This window comes from Branchiostoma belcheri, unplaced genomic scaffold (assembly GCF_001625305.1).
Source record: "Branchiostoma belcheri isolate BF01 breed outbred unplaced genomic scaffold, Haploidv18h27 scaffold38, whole genome shotgun sequence".
Taxonomy (NCBI): domain Eukaryota; kingdom Metazoa; phylum Chordata; class Leptocardii; order Amphioxiformes; family Branchiostomatidae; genus Branchiostoma; species Branchiostoma belcheri.
The window spans coordinates 975,564-990,637 of record NW_017803998.1 but is presented as its reverse complement, the minus strand read 5'-3'; the positions used below and the strand labels follow the sequence as shown (position 1 = coordinate 990,637).

At 36.5% G+C, this 15,074-nt stretch overlaps 1 protein-coding gene across 1 annotated transcript in view; it reads left to right on the top strand.

Moving 5' to 3' along the window:
- The window catches only part of LOC109476572 (anoctamin-1-like), a 68,830-nt gene that overhangs the window by 38,837 nt on the left and 14,919 nt on the right, over nt 1-15,074 (top strand). Inside the window, 10 exon segments of the mRNA XM_019777556.1 lie at nt 482-523; nt 4,819-5,055; nt 8,579-8,677; nt 9,299-9,456; nt 11,365-11,419; nt 13,116-13,167; nt 13,555-13,610; nt 13,887-13,931; nt 14,144-14,208; nt 14,991-15,074. The exon segment at nt 14,991-15,074 is cut by the window's right edge and continues 22 nt beyond it. Of these exon segments, the coding sequence (XP_019633115.1) occupies nt 482-523; nt 4,819-5,055; nt 8,579-8,677; nt 9,299-9,456; nt 11,365-11,419; nt 13,116-13,167; nt 13,555-13,610; nt 13,887-13,931; nt 14,144-14,208; nt 14,991-15,074 (893 nt within the window).

The following is a 15,074-nucleotide window of genomic DNA, read 5'->3' as shown; positions in this document are numbered from 1 at the left end:
GGGGGGGGGTTAACCCCTATATTCCGACACCCCTTTGTTCCAACCACTCAACATAGTTACATAGTTGTATGTTCCAAGAACCCTAATCCTAACATTAAGTTAACTCAAATTTCTGTGTTGATGTCTGGCTTGGACTTGTAAAATGTAAATGTACAAAATGTACCTCAGTCTGTTTATCTAATATCTTTATTGTTACATCATACATATACTCTGTAGGTAAGTTGACGTTATCCACACATGTATTTAGCTTTGTTAGATCTTTAGTTAAGTTGTAGAAGACCATACAAAAGTCTCTGTACTTTTCTGTTGTGTCAATAAAGAATCTCTCTAATACACTCAACTACATGTAATCTTCCTACAGCTATCTAAACCAGTATCATAGCTGTTCTTCCATGCTGTTGCCCTTCCCTCATCATAATGTACCATTTGACATGATGTATTAATTTTCATCTGTATTTTGTTTCTCCTTGTCTTCACATAGCCTCCACCTGGAGAGCCAGTATCCAATAGAATTAGGCCAATGGTAAGTCATCTCATGTCTTACATAGCAGTTAAGTCTTATCAGGTAAGGACTTGGAGTACTTTTTTCTGCAATATTGAAAATTACCAGTGTAAATGCCACCAGTTTAATTCACTTCCAGTTAATTCTGGACTAATTCCCGTATTACAATGTACAGCAACCTTACATCTAGATGCCTTTCGGCTAATATTGTATGATATTGTATTGAATAATATTTGGGCTAAAATTATTGGTAATAATGATGTAAGACATATGTATATGTAAACAATTTAAATGTAGCAGCCATTGAGGGATTCTTGGGGATAATAGCCCAATTCTGCAGAAGTCTCGCCAGGCTCTAGTTCCCAGAATTCTGGCTTTAGTTCCCAGAATTCTGGCTTTAGTTCCCAGAATTCTGGCTCCAGTTCCCAGAACTCTGCAGAATTGGGTTAATCCCTAAGATGTTCTTGATAGCAGCCATATTTCTTACATCATTTTACCTATAGTAAATTATTATAAGTGAAAATTATTATAAGTGACCGTCTATAAAAGGCCATAATGGCCAGGTGGTCCTTTTTCAGAGGTGGTCACTAGCATAGGTTTCATTGAAACAGTTTCTTACTGATTACTAGTACTAAATTTTAATATGCAAATTGTTTTTCCATCACTATCCATAAAATGTCTTCTAATTTCTTCACCAGTATAATTGTTTATAATTAACACAGAGATTCTGCATCTTTTTAGTATAATAATTGTAAAGTCATATTTAACATAATCGGAGTCATAAATAAATGAGAATAATAACACCATTCAGTAGCACTCTCAATTGCACTGTCTAATTTTCCAGCCAAGGATGTAAAATAGATTATTAAAAAATGGAACTGTCTTTTGCAGCCTGGCTCTCTTTTATAACCCCAGTTTGTATCTGTTCCCAAAGGATCTTTTAACCTCATTACTTCAGCAGTAAATCTTGCTATGTATCAGTTTCTTCAATGGTCTGCTTGCTCCAGAAGCAGTCACAGCCCTTTGGCTCTAGAAGGCCTTAGGGTGATAGTGGTTAAGGCTAAACCAATTCCTCTCATTGGTTTGCAAAAGAAATCAAATTGAAGACTTCTGGGAGTATACAACCTTCGGCTCCCTGAAATGGAGGTATACAGGAAATTAAGTACAATCAGAAACTAGAGTTCCCCGATCTCATACCTTCGCCAAATGATGTAAATCTTTATGACAAAGTTTAGATTAGATTATTCCCCCCTGATTTAAGAAATAGGAACCTAATTTTCATGAATTATATCATTTTATCATAATCTCAACCAAAAGACAGTCTTATATTAACAAAGAATGCATTCTAGCATTTCCTAATAAATTATGCAAATCAGGTCCTGATTTGAATAAATTATGTTTAATGATGTTCACCTCAATTTAACTTTCAAATACCACAAGTATGGAATTCCAGGCAGTTATCATTACATAATTATAAAATTTTCTCATTAATTATGCAAATCAAGTCATTATTAACATAATCAATATCTTCCTGTGTTTCTCTCGTTGTCAATTACCAATGTCACAAGCTTCAATTGTCCTATCATGGAATGCAGCTGATTTATAGAATTTCCCCATAAATTATGCAAATTACATCCATATTTGCATAATTGTCACATCATTATATTAAGCATCACATAAGCTACCTACATACCAAAAATCACAGCGATCCGTCAACCGGTTCTTGAGTTATCCCCTTTTGAATATTTTCAAGAATTTATCCCTGCAGTTTCAGAGCAAGCCGCTAGGGGGCCTAAACTCACGTCACTTCTTTCCCAGCACAAGAGCTACCTACCATCTAAATTTCATTACCATAGCATGTCTAGATCATGAGATATCAAAACCGGAAGTTCAGCTGCAGTACCATAATAAGCCGCTAGGGGGTCCAAAATCTAATCATTTTGAGGTCTCATCAAGACCTACCCACCTACCAAGTATCAAGACAATCCATCAAGGCCTTCTCAAGTTATCGTGTTTACAGACAGACACACACACACACACACAAACACACACATACACGAACGCCCCTGAAAACATAACCTTCTTGGCGAAGGTAAAAAGGACCAGAAGCCAAAAAATTCTGAATCATAAATGTATATAACCTGCCAAGGCCACACCAATTTAATTTCTTGATTAACAGACTTTTCTAGAAAAATAATCTATTGGGCGGGCGAAAAAAATAAAAATAAAAACAGGCCTAGGCATCCTATTATGGCCCAAAATGGTACAATAGGAGCCACGAAGTCAACACACCAGGTTGAATTTTGAACTTTTAATGATACCACTGCATTAAAAGATGGAATAACTGTAACAACTAGAAACTGAAAATTTTTTTTTGCAAGTCAGAAAAAATGAAGCAGGCAAATCCGTTAACCAAGAAATTAAATTGGTGTGGCCCAAGGAGACTATAAAATAATATAGTCAGATTCAAGTTTTCCTTCCATCCGTTTGTTGCCATCTTGTCTTCTTGTTAAATCTTTGCCTAACATGTCAAGGAACCAAGGAAATAGATTGGTGTGGCCTTCATACATTTCTTAGTGCCCTCTATAGGATTGAGATTGGGCCAGACTGTTTTTGGCATGGATGAAGGTTAATGGCTTGTATTGTTGGATTAATGTTTGGGTGGAAGCCAAAGGGAGCACTTTGGTTTTTAAGTATAGCCCCTTTGGAATCACTGCTTGCTGACTGTACTGTTAGCTGTCAGTGCTGTAAGGAGATTATGTCTTGATTTAGAGCAAGATTGTAAAGCATGTGAAGCACTAAACATTAGCCTTGAGACAAAAGTTGAAGCATTCAAGGCATTTCATACAGAGCACTGCACGAAATCTGTAAATTTATTAATATTTATTAATATGCATAGGGCCATAGCCCTATACAACAAAGAACTGACATATCGCTAGTTTTATCTTTCCTAAACCTCATCTGTATATAGTTTTTTGCTTGGTATAAATTTTTTATGTATTATAGTGTTTATGAGGGTGTGTACATTGTGTATATATTGTTTGCCTTGCCTACTGTAACTTTTTTTTCTGTACGCAAACTCTTTCAATTCAGGGATTCTCATCCCTGCTGCAAGGTTTGCTTTTGGTGTTTAGAAAAAAAAAAAAAGGAATCGATGCTTATCACATCGGCAGAACGTCTCATATAGGGTTTCAGTATATGCAGATCTGTAGTTTCCAAATATTATATTGAAAAAGATATTGTCTGCAACAAGCAAAGTTCTGATGCAACGTTGACCAAACCATGAAAAATCAGGGTTTTGTGCAAGTGCAGTATGTTCTGCCGACATGCTTACAGTCATGTAGCAGGTTGTCAGGGGGATTGAAAGCTTGGTAGCAGCAGTGGCTGTTAACAAATACTTTTGTGTTGTGACAATGTGTTGTTGTGTATGGAAAAGACTTCTGCCGAATTCTGGTTAGGCATGCATGTGCATGTAGATAATGTTTAATGGGTTGTATTCAAATTTGTTGAACTATAATGAATCATACGGTATCTGGGTGTAAGCCAGCGTGAGCATTTTAGTTGAAAAAAAGCCCTATCGGAATTGGAATCCATGCTTGATAACTGTTGAATGCTGGCATGCACCAACAAGGAGAATTCAAAATGCACCCTTGGGCATGTTTCCAAGACCTCTCCTTAATGTTGAATCTTTTTTCAAGTCCGAATGTTCCAATGTCCGAAACTCCGAATTTTTGACAGCCGTGCACGCAAAACGCATTCAAAGTATTCTATATGCTATGGGACATTTATATTTTGGAAGCCAGTGTGATAACTAAAAAGAACCCGTGTGATATCAATAGTTATGATATGGGTGAAAACACCAGTTTTGAACTTTATCATAGCCCAGGTATATATGACATCAATACAGTCACTTATCTGCTAGAAGAAGAAGGTCTCCCGTGCTCTTACGCAGAGCTCTTATGCAGAGCGTAGGGTGGTGCCCATCTCCATTTCGTAGCCCTTGGGCACTACAGCAGGGGGCTAGTCTGCTGGAAGTGCTGTGTGTTTGACCTTCCCACACTCTTTCTCATATGTGCTGGATGCTAAGCAGAGAAAGAAGTGTGTACTATTTTTAAAGTCTTTGGTATGACCTGGCCCGGGTTTGAACTCACGACCTCCCGGCAGTTACAAAGCGAGCACTCTACCAATTGAGCTATTGCACTGGTCAAAACTGGTGCAGTGTCTGCTATAGGTAAGGATAAAATGGACAAAATAATTTGTATGTTCAACAAAAACATCTTATAAACTAAAATTAAAATCTTCCGTTTTGTCTACAGCTCGGGCAGGGCAAACATGAAGCAGGTGCCTTGTTTTTCAAAGATGGCTACCGCAGGATAGACTACGTCCTTGCCTACCCTGTGCCGCGGAGGAAGCACCCCGTCAAGGTCGAGCACAAGCCCGAGGATGACTCATCCGCGTTCCACCCCGAGGGCGAGGACCAGAAGGCCAGAAGGAGGCGGGAGTTCGAGAAAAACTTGATCGAAGCCGGCCTTGATCTGGAGAGAGATGACGAGGTTTGTGAACAGTAACGACAGGGAAATATATCATTGTGTTTTCTCATTAACCTTTAGGCTGCTAAGGTACAGTACAGGCTACAGAATATGTATCAAGTTCTGCGGGATGTACCGCAATCTTCTGCGAAACATCTTGCAAAAATTGATGCAGATTTGTGGCCAGTGCTGTAGCTGTTTGGCACAAAATTTGTATTGGGTATGTGTGTAGAGTGAAGCAGCTGGTAGAAAGTTAAGTTGTATATAAGATTCACCTTATCGTGGTTATTTAAAATGCTTTTCTTCACATGTAAATATTATTAAAAGCAATTGTGTTCTGTCAGGAAAAGATAGCTGAAAAAGATCTATATAAAATACAATATACATATAGAAAATGTTATATTAACCTTTTCATATCGGTCTTAAAAATGTTTAATATGCTTTCCGACATTGCTAGGGGCAGGGTCAATCTACAATGTAAATCTACCTATAATTGACTTGTGTTTGCTCTCTTTCAGCTCATTCAGAAATGACAAAACTCTTTTTTAAACCTGTACCCTATTGCAATATATTGTTTCTAGAATACGTTGATTCAATGATATGGTAAATACTACACATTATAACACTGCCAATGTCAGAACAGATTAATTTTTCAGATCAACATCTGATGGCTCCAGACTTGTACAATGTATATGGGGAATGTTGTGACCTAGTTGCCAGACTTTGTAGGCCAGTTTTTGTAGTGCCCCTGTGTGTGGCATAGGGTCTCAGGAATTCAACCTTGCCTGCACATGTTAAAGAACCCAACACACTTATGCTTGCTTGTACAAGTTAGCCACGTTATTGCACTATAAGCCAATCACAAAAGCATCATGTGCTTCACCTGAGTAGGGATGACCCCTTTCCATTACCTTTACTTGTCTAAAAGGACTTTAATTGACAATGTTTTGTTTGGGTTTCAGTGTACAACGAAGGGATGACTGAGTGTTCAATGAGGTTTTATTTCATCCAGAAATGGGGCACAACTGAAATTTTGGGGTATAAATTAAAAGGCTTCATCAATATTCTTCATAACTAAACTCTGCAGGCCTGTCTTAGACACTGGGGCTTAAGCTTGTTTACAGTCATGAAGTTTCGAAATGGATATTTTTGAGCTTGAGAAAGCAAATTCAAGAAGGCCCTCAGAAGTCTGGCAACCAGGTTAGGGAATGTTTCTAACCAGGAGCTTGTTTGCAACTTGTGCCGGCAGGGTGCTAGGACGAAAAAGTGTGTGACTGCCTTGCTAAGTCAGCTGCACGGGAGTCAGATCGCTTCCAGGGAGCCGGTAGGCCTGGCATGCTTGCTCCCATATCGTATGGACCCTAGGCCTTAGTCCAAACTTGTGCCGTGCTTGCTCTTGTATCGTACAAACCCTTTGTCCAATCTTGTCCGGCCCCTGGCACCGCTCTCATCAAAGCTTACAACGCACTTGCTTTCATATCGTAGAATTTAACCTATCTAAGAGCTGTCCAAACTTTTGGCATGCACTTTCTCCATTCTCTCATGCTACCTGCAACTTGTATACAATAGTACTGTACAACAAAGAAGGGCTCTGCCACACTGGCCTGCCCTTATAAGTTGTCAGAGGTTGTAAGAGGCAACGTAACTTTCCCTCCTACAACAAGAGAGAAAGTATCTGATTGGCTGATGCAGTAAGAATGATGTATTACAGGCTACCAGTAGTACTCTGAGCACAATTACAAGTGACAGGCCAGGCATGAGAGAACAGCTTGCTCTCATATCATACAGTCAAACTCTTTGTATGGTCACTCAGACTCTGCTAACATTTTGCTTGTTGCAACTCCATTTTGTTCAAAACTGCTATACAATGTATGTTATGTATAGCTAAGTTAAAGCAGCTTGCTGTTTTATTTTCAAGTACTGAAGGCAAGGAATTGCAATGTTCCCCATGTTCATAGGCAGCATTTTGGATGTTTCAAAATGATGAATTTCTTGTCATATCTCGGAACTTAAAGGTTTTGTGATTTTGAAGACACCACATGGTTATCTAAGAATGCAGATCTGCAAGTTTTTGAATAATCGTATTTGCAACACCAAGACGTAAGAAAGTGAACTTTTGGCACATGCTTTTATTCCATTGAGAATCAACAAAACATTGTACATGACAATTTTGATTGATTTATCATCAATTCTAGAGCTTTCTAATTCTTTTTATTACCTTAATTTAGAAGTTTGATATTGATAATACCACCTTCAGATGTTTTTCCGATCACAATGAAATTCAAAACCTTCCAAACTTTGGGGCTACCTAGACTTATAATACGTACAATTTATAGCTGCTCCCCCTATCCTAGTTGTGTAGTACTGCACCACTGTTGTCTGCACCCATTGCACTGTTGGTAGACTGTTGTTTCATCCTAGCACCCACTGCTATCTGTACATGTACTTCTCACAGCACTGCGACTTATTTTGCACTATTGTACTGTACTGTGACTCACTACAATGTGTATTGTGACTTACTGTCATATGTTGTAATATTTTGTATTGTGACGTACATTTTGTACAATTTACTGCAGTGTTTTAATAAAATTGTTGTTTCTATTATTGCATGCCATACAAAGATGTACATTGTATACTTACCCAAACGAGAATACCCCAGATTGATACATATTCAAACATACAAATAGTTTGTTTTCAACGCCCCATTCTCTGTTGATGGCAACACTGGAATTGCAGACATCAGTTTTAATACCTCCAGTCCAAAAATATCCAGGGATGGATCATGTCTGGTCTAAATTTGGGTTTCACCTGTGCAACAGTAATCCTACTTAACCCTAAACATGCTAGGGGTGGCATGATTGTATTTTATGATTGCTGACATGTCGTGTGACCAACTAGTAAAATTTAATATCAAAATCTCTTTCTGTACATGCATGTGTGCTCTTTACTTTAATTCCAATCTTGAAATTCTATGTCTTATTATTGGCCAGATGGAGAAACTTGAAAGAGCCAGTATGTAATATGATTATGAATGGGATTGTATCACTCCTTCCTCACAAAATTGTCGTTGTTTTTCTTCAGGTTAATATTGTTAGTAATATGTCTTCACTGTTTCTGTCTATCTTTAACACAATGTTGTACAAGTACATGTATTGACAATGTGTTTGTATGCACTGTCTGTTACTTTATTTGCTAATTCCTTGTTTACAATTATGTGTGTATAATTTCTGTGTTCTTTAATCTCAGCTATTCGTTTTGTGTATGACTGACAACAGTGCTACTAAATGTTGAAATATTAAGTTGAACCACTGTCTTCAGAATATTTTAAAAATTGCCATGCTATGACATAAATCAGTGACTAAAACTGTTCAAAGAGATTTGTTAATGTCAACATTCTACTCCAGACATACTTTTAATTAGAAATTGAAAAGATAACCGTCAATGAAAATGAAAAGTAACAGCTGAGCACACTTTTCATAATATTATATACATTTTTTATTTTAATACTTCACGTTTTTTACAGACTTACTGGAATTATTTTTTGCAGACAAAGGACCATGGGATGTGCTTTGTGCGGCTCCATGCCCCCTGGAAGGTTCTGTCTCAGTATGCAGAGATCTTGAAAATCAAGATGCCAACAAAAAAGGTAATTTGATCCCTGTAAATAGTGTGTTGGAATAAAGTTTAACGTTTTACTATAAAAAAGGTAAAATCTTCCAAATTTTATTTCATTTAATCACTTCAAGTATGCCTAATAACACTATTAAGTATTTAGCTTTTAATATTTAAGTACAATCATGTATCTCCCAATGGATTATGTTTGATACATGTATATCCCACTTCTGACACCAGTTTGCAAATTGCTGAGACAAACTAGTACAAAATGTGCTTCTTACAATTTAACCTAAAAAGGCTAGTAGTGTTTGCAAATCTACTGTGGCTGCTTACCGGGTATTCTACTCCATAAGTCTGATAAGAGGGTTGTTGTTTTTTTTTCCTTTTTTTTTACTTTTGGCAAGAAGGATTTTTAACCTCCTTGCTTTTACAGAATGTAGTTACACTTGTTTAAGTGCACATTTGTGAGAACACAATATAGTAATTAATAACTGTGTCTCCTGCATTGATAAATTCAATATTCAATACTCTTTACTTGCCAGCCTTATACATGTATATGTATATGTAAGGCCATGATCATTGTAAAGTATTTAGAGTTGATTTTTGATTCAGAATCTTTAGTATTAAGAAATTTATTTTCCACTTTTCACAGATCTATGAGATCAAGGAGAGGGCAGGAATCAAGGCGAAGGCGTATGCTCTGTGGAGGAAGACCATCAGGCCACTCCAGCCTTCAGCTCACGCCAAGCAGGTCGACAAGGAGCCTTATAAACACATCTCCTACACCTTCAGCAGGGATAAGGAGCACATGTAAGACACTCTCACTTTCAAGACCACTTTCACTGCCACTCAAAAGTTGCCTGCGGAATGCAAAATCTAACATCTAAAACTTAATAATTAACAATAATTCTCCTACAGCATGTTTTTTTTTTAATCTAGACACACATGTAAAATTGTGGCAAGATTTGTTTAGGCCACACCAATTTGATGCATTTAGAAAAGTATAATGCACAACTGGAATATATACAGTATATGAAAACAGATAGAGTTATTGCAAAAGATAATATCCTGTTCCTACATATACACATTGCAGCTTTCATATGGTACACTTTGTAAGTAGAGAACTATATTTAAGATAAATGCAATAAGCAGATAATTATACAGAACAACCATTTACATTTTATATTCTCCATCTTTAATTTAAAAAGAACAATGTAACAGTAACTGTTACTTCCCATGTGGCTCTGTATACTCTTTACTAACTTGAACTTAATTATAATGTATGTTTTTCATATATTTTGCTACCAATGCTATTGCTGCAAGCTTTTCTATCTACTTGCACCCTGTGAGACTGCCTATGTTTTTAATGTAGAACCTATCATTTCTTTGGTAAGTAGTGCTTCTCAGGGCTTGAAATACACTTTGAACTCTGCATATTCAATGAGTTTGGCTAAATCAATGAATACAGTAAACAAAAACAACTTTTAATTAGGTGCAGGTAGACATCAGAAATACCTGGCAGTGCACAGATTTAAAAAGCTGTTTCAATGTTTCAACTGTGCATGTGCAGCATGGTGCAATGTGGGTAATATGTCAAAATTGAAGGCCCCAAACTTCAATCTATATACTGAGGTCTTGCCTGGACCATACATTGTATGTATTGTCTAGATGTGTTTTGTTTATGTCTCAAAAGCCTAACATATTACCCACAAATACATCATGCTACACATACGCAGTTGAAACCATGAAGCAGTTTATTTATACTTTATACAGTAACTATAGCCTGCATATACTGTACAATGTATTATGCAGGTGGTATTTTGAGCCCTGCTTCTGCGTATGTATGCCAACTGCTTTGTTTCTCCACCTCTGCTCTATGCCTACACTTGTTCTCCAGGTTCCTCATTGAAAATAGAGACACTTTCTTCCTCCCATCGACTAGAAGTCTCATTGTAGGCACATATACTGCACCCATCATGCACTGCATGTCAGGTCAAAGGTAACACTGCATGCTCCTCATTGGTAGAGAGAAGTGACTCAGAGAGTAGCAAAGGATGAGTGTAAAAAAAATTCATAGTTCTGTTACCACATTCATTCATTTCAAAACATCAGCATTTTGTAATATAAAACTTAAGCTTACATGAGAGAAAATAAATCTGTTTTGATAGATGGTTTGTATTTAATATACATTTGTCCATATAAATTTTGTCAATTTTAGACCTCATTCTTTTTTATTTTTTCAACTTTGAATTCTTATTATTGACTCTCTACCAACCAGGAATGTGTTTTGTTATCTGTTGTTTGATGTGAATAGGGATGTTATAAGACAGAGGGTCAAAAAACATGAAATATTTGAGAAATTAAGATTTCTCAATTCACGCTATGAAGAAAAAGATGCCTACAATGTAGTGTTACCTACTTGCATTTTGTACATTTGTGTATCATAAAATAATAACAAAAAACAATTGAAATGAAAAATAAGATATCAGTAACTTTTCTTGTTTTGGTGTCAAGAATACTCATTAAAAAAGTCATGTCAATCTTGCAATGTCATATGAGCACAGTCCATATGACTTCTACTTGCCACATTGCATTTAAAAATGAGGCTCTTTTATGGCCAATCGTTGACCTTCCTTCTTGATGACATCCCCTGTAAAGTGTTGTGATGTTGATAATGACAATGATGCATGTATCCTTGTGTCTCTGTCCTTTTTCCAGGTTTCACATTGAAAGTAGAGAAACATTCTTCAAGCCTTCAACTAGAAGTCTTGTAGTAAGCAAAGGTCCCTGTGGTTTAGCCCAGTAGTTTGGCCGCACAGTACATTAGAATATTTTCCATTATTTCACGCTTTATTATACTTATAGCTTCGAAAGGCTGCATCGTCATACATGTAGATGTTTATCATTATGATCTGTTAGCAATCCTTTATAAAAAATGCACCTGGTCCACTAGAAATTTAGCACACAAGCAAGACAAATACTACTATATAGTATATAATTCTTCTGCAATTCATGGCATGTAGTATTTTTCTTGGAATGTATTATATTCCATATTTTCATCAGTATGGCATATCATCATTATGCGTACAAACAGCATGCTATTACTAGTATTAGGGAATCAGTAGCTTACATGTAGGTCTTGCTTGGTTGTCTCTTGAAATAAAGGAGCCATTCTTCTATAAGCTATATAATATCATCATCAATGGTAATATGGTATGAACCAATCTTTTGGTGCAGTGCAATAGAAATGTAACTACTTAAAGTTTTACAATGCTACATGTATGTATGTTATTGGCATTTACAATATTGGCATTTCTGTTTCTGACGGTCAAAAATGAAAACCTTTTCCTTATTTTGGTAGGTGAAACTGGCTTCAAGTTTTACGTTTACCAAATACATGCAGTTGTAGGCCTTTTTTACCTTTGTTCTTTTGGTAGCATCAATAACAAAACTTTAGCCAAACTGTACTCCAGTATATACATGTACAGATACACAGAGATAATATGCTGGGCATTTTTGGTTAGAGTAAAAGTTACTGTGCCAATATTTTTTTAGCATTATCCTTGTTTTCTTGTGTCAAGTTTGAACTGAAATCAAAAGTTTTAGTGGGAAGAACAATGTTTTTTTTAGAGTTTGAAGTTTTTTGCAGAGAGATTGCTTTCATTTACATTATATTTGCAACTATGCATATGCCTAGTGCTCTATTGAAGCTTTCCTCCATGGGTTATATGAAAGTATTGCTTACATTGTCTTCATACGCTTTGCTTTGACTTCTTTTGGGAACTATTGGAAAGCCAAGTATTGGAAATATGCAAAGAGTACCGATGGCAGTACATGTATGCTTTCTGTATTCTCTTTTGTATACTAGATATTTCTCTCTTTCAGTTGTTCTGAAAATGTACTGTCACCAAGTCTCTAATCAGATGTATATGGGCAGGCATGATTTACAATATAATTAATGTATTTGCAGCTTTTTCTACACCATCAAATACATTTACTGGTGATCTTTGTGAGAAGAGAAAGATCATCAGTAGATACATTTGTTTGCATAGAACCATGCGTAAAAGGTAAAACTTAATGTCAATGCAGTCCCATACCCAGGCTGTAGGGGCAGTGGGTTGTTAATCCACTGCTTCTAGGGCATGCAGTGGAAGGTGGAGCCCATCCCTATCCTTCCAGCACCTTCTACTCCCCTAACCAAAGTCAGGTGCCCATTTTACACCTGGGTAGGGTGATGGAATTTGTGGAAAGTACCTTTCACAACAGGAATGCCATAGATTGAACCTGCAACCTGTCAATTTCTTGTCCACTAGCCAAGCCACTGAGCCATTTACCATCACTAAATTTTGTGTAAAATGCTGCAAAAATGTAAAAAAAAGTCATACCCTCTATCTGATTAGAGATTGCTGTCCCATTGATCTCACAGTGCTCAAGGGTAACAACATGCCTTGACTCTTTTTTTCTACCAGGTTCATGAGATACTGAAGAGGACACGATACAGCCAGAAGGATTATGCAATAGGTAAGCTGGTGATCCACACACAGTAAATCCTGTCTACTGTGACAACTCAAAGGATTCTGAATGCAAAGTGGTTTTTATACACATGTAGTTACAATTACAGGTTTGACTGTTCCATTTGGACAGGTGGTCCTTATATAGAGGTGGGCACTGGTACAGTTTGACTTTGGTTTACATGCTGTAAGTATGCTATAAATCATTAAAAAAGTATGATATAAATCATTCAAACTAAGACAATCATGAAGCTCATACATTTTATGGAATAACTACTATTGACCGGAAGGCCAGTTTACTTTAACATCGACTGTATTTTGTTTACCAATATGACATACATGATTGTACTTTTCAGTTTGTTTACTTGAATTCTTTTACTATTGTATTCTTGTACAGGTATCACCAACTTGATAGCACAAGGAGTGTACACTGCTGCATACCCATTGCACGAGGTACCCTTTTACCCTTGTTTCCTAATGCTCAAGCTCTGTCTTTAAAAGATTTTTGCACTCAAACAGTTTTTTTAGCTGTGACTCAAATTTCTCAGTTTCTTAATTGACAAAAGCACAGAAACTTTGTAAGGTCTTCTACTAACAATAGATACATGGATTTAAAGTAAAATATTATCTCTAGCCATAGAAAAGTTTATTCTGCTACATATATTGCAATCTGTACCATCACAGTGTACACACGTCTGACATACATAAAAATGTTTCATTTTTCCACAGGGTGAATTTGAAGGAGACACAGACTTTCCACCCAACCCAAGACAGGTAGGCAACAATTAAATGTGACCATTTAAATCATAATTTTTTCATATGTTGTCAGTCACTTTGGTCCTTGTATACATCAGATTTTCTGGTATTGTTTCATCCATGAACTTGAGGTATAAATGTTTTCCTTAATGATATTTTTATATATTTAGGTTCAAATTTTGGTCTAGTATATGGCTGGCATTCATTTAAAATGTGTTTTGGCTGTCTAGATGCTTTTTGAGGAGTGGGCAAGCTACAGCAAGTTTGTCAAGTTTCAGCCACTCAACTTGATAAGGTAAGGCTTAAAATTAGGAGTCTCTTATTTATTTATTTAGCACAGAATATGACATTGTACAGTATGCAAGACAGTTACTGAGTGTATAAGAATTATGCCTTCAATGTTATGAATTCTTTTCAATCATACTTTTATACAGAGAAATTGCAACTTTTATATTGTGTGACCCATGTCCTTGGTGCTGAATACATGGATGTTATTATCCTTTACTCCAAAAGCAGTTCAATATTATTTTCTGCTTATGAACTGGTGTTAGAAGACTTTTTAAGGATAAAAAAAGAGATTGCAATTTTCTACCGTTTGGCTAATGTCCTTGGTGCTGAATATATGGGTGTAATTACTCTTCACTCCAGAATACTTATTTCTGCTTAATAGTATGCTTATGAAATGATGGTTGATAATGGTTTTGATAGGATTATTAAGGAGTTTGATATCATAATACTGGAATATGTAAAGGAGTAAGATATAGCAAACACATATAATAGTTTGTACCAAAATAATTTTTCCACTGAAAGGACTACACATCAGTTGGTCACTATTGGATGGCAGATTGTTACTTCTGGGCATGGAAGTATCATTTTGGGTGGCTGAGCAGGGAGTTTGTTTGTATTTCTGTCTTCCAGAGTAGGTTGCCTGCACATGAGTGAGCGAAGAATGAGAACGTCAAAGGTCTTAAAATGTGGCCTTGAGCCAGTGGAGGAAAGTCACTTGAAAGTCAAGGATTCCATACTTTCCAGAAGTCTAAAAATGTCCAAATTCTTCTCTCAATTGAATCTCCACAGAAACTACTTTGGAGAGAAGATAGGCATGTACTTTGCTTGGCTGGGTTTGTACACAAAACTGCTGATACCCTCATCATTAGTGGG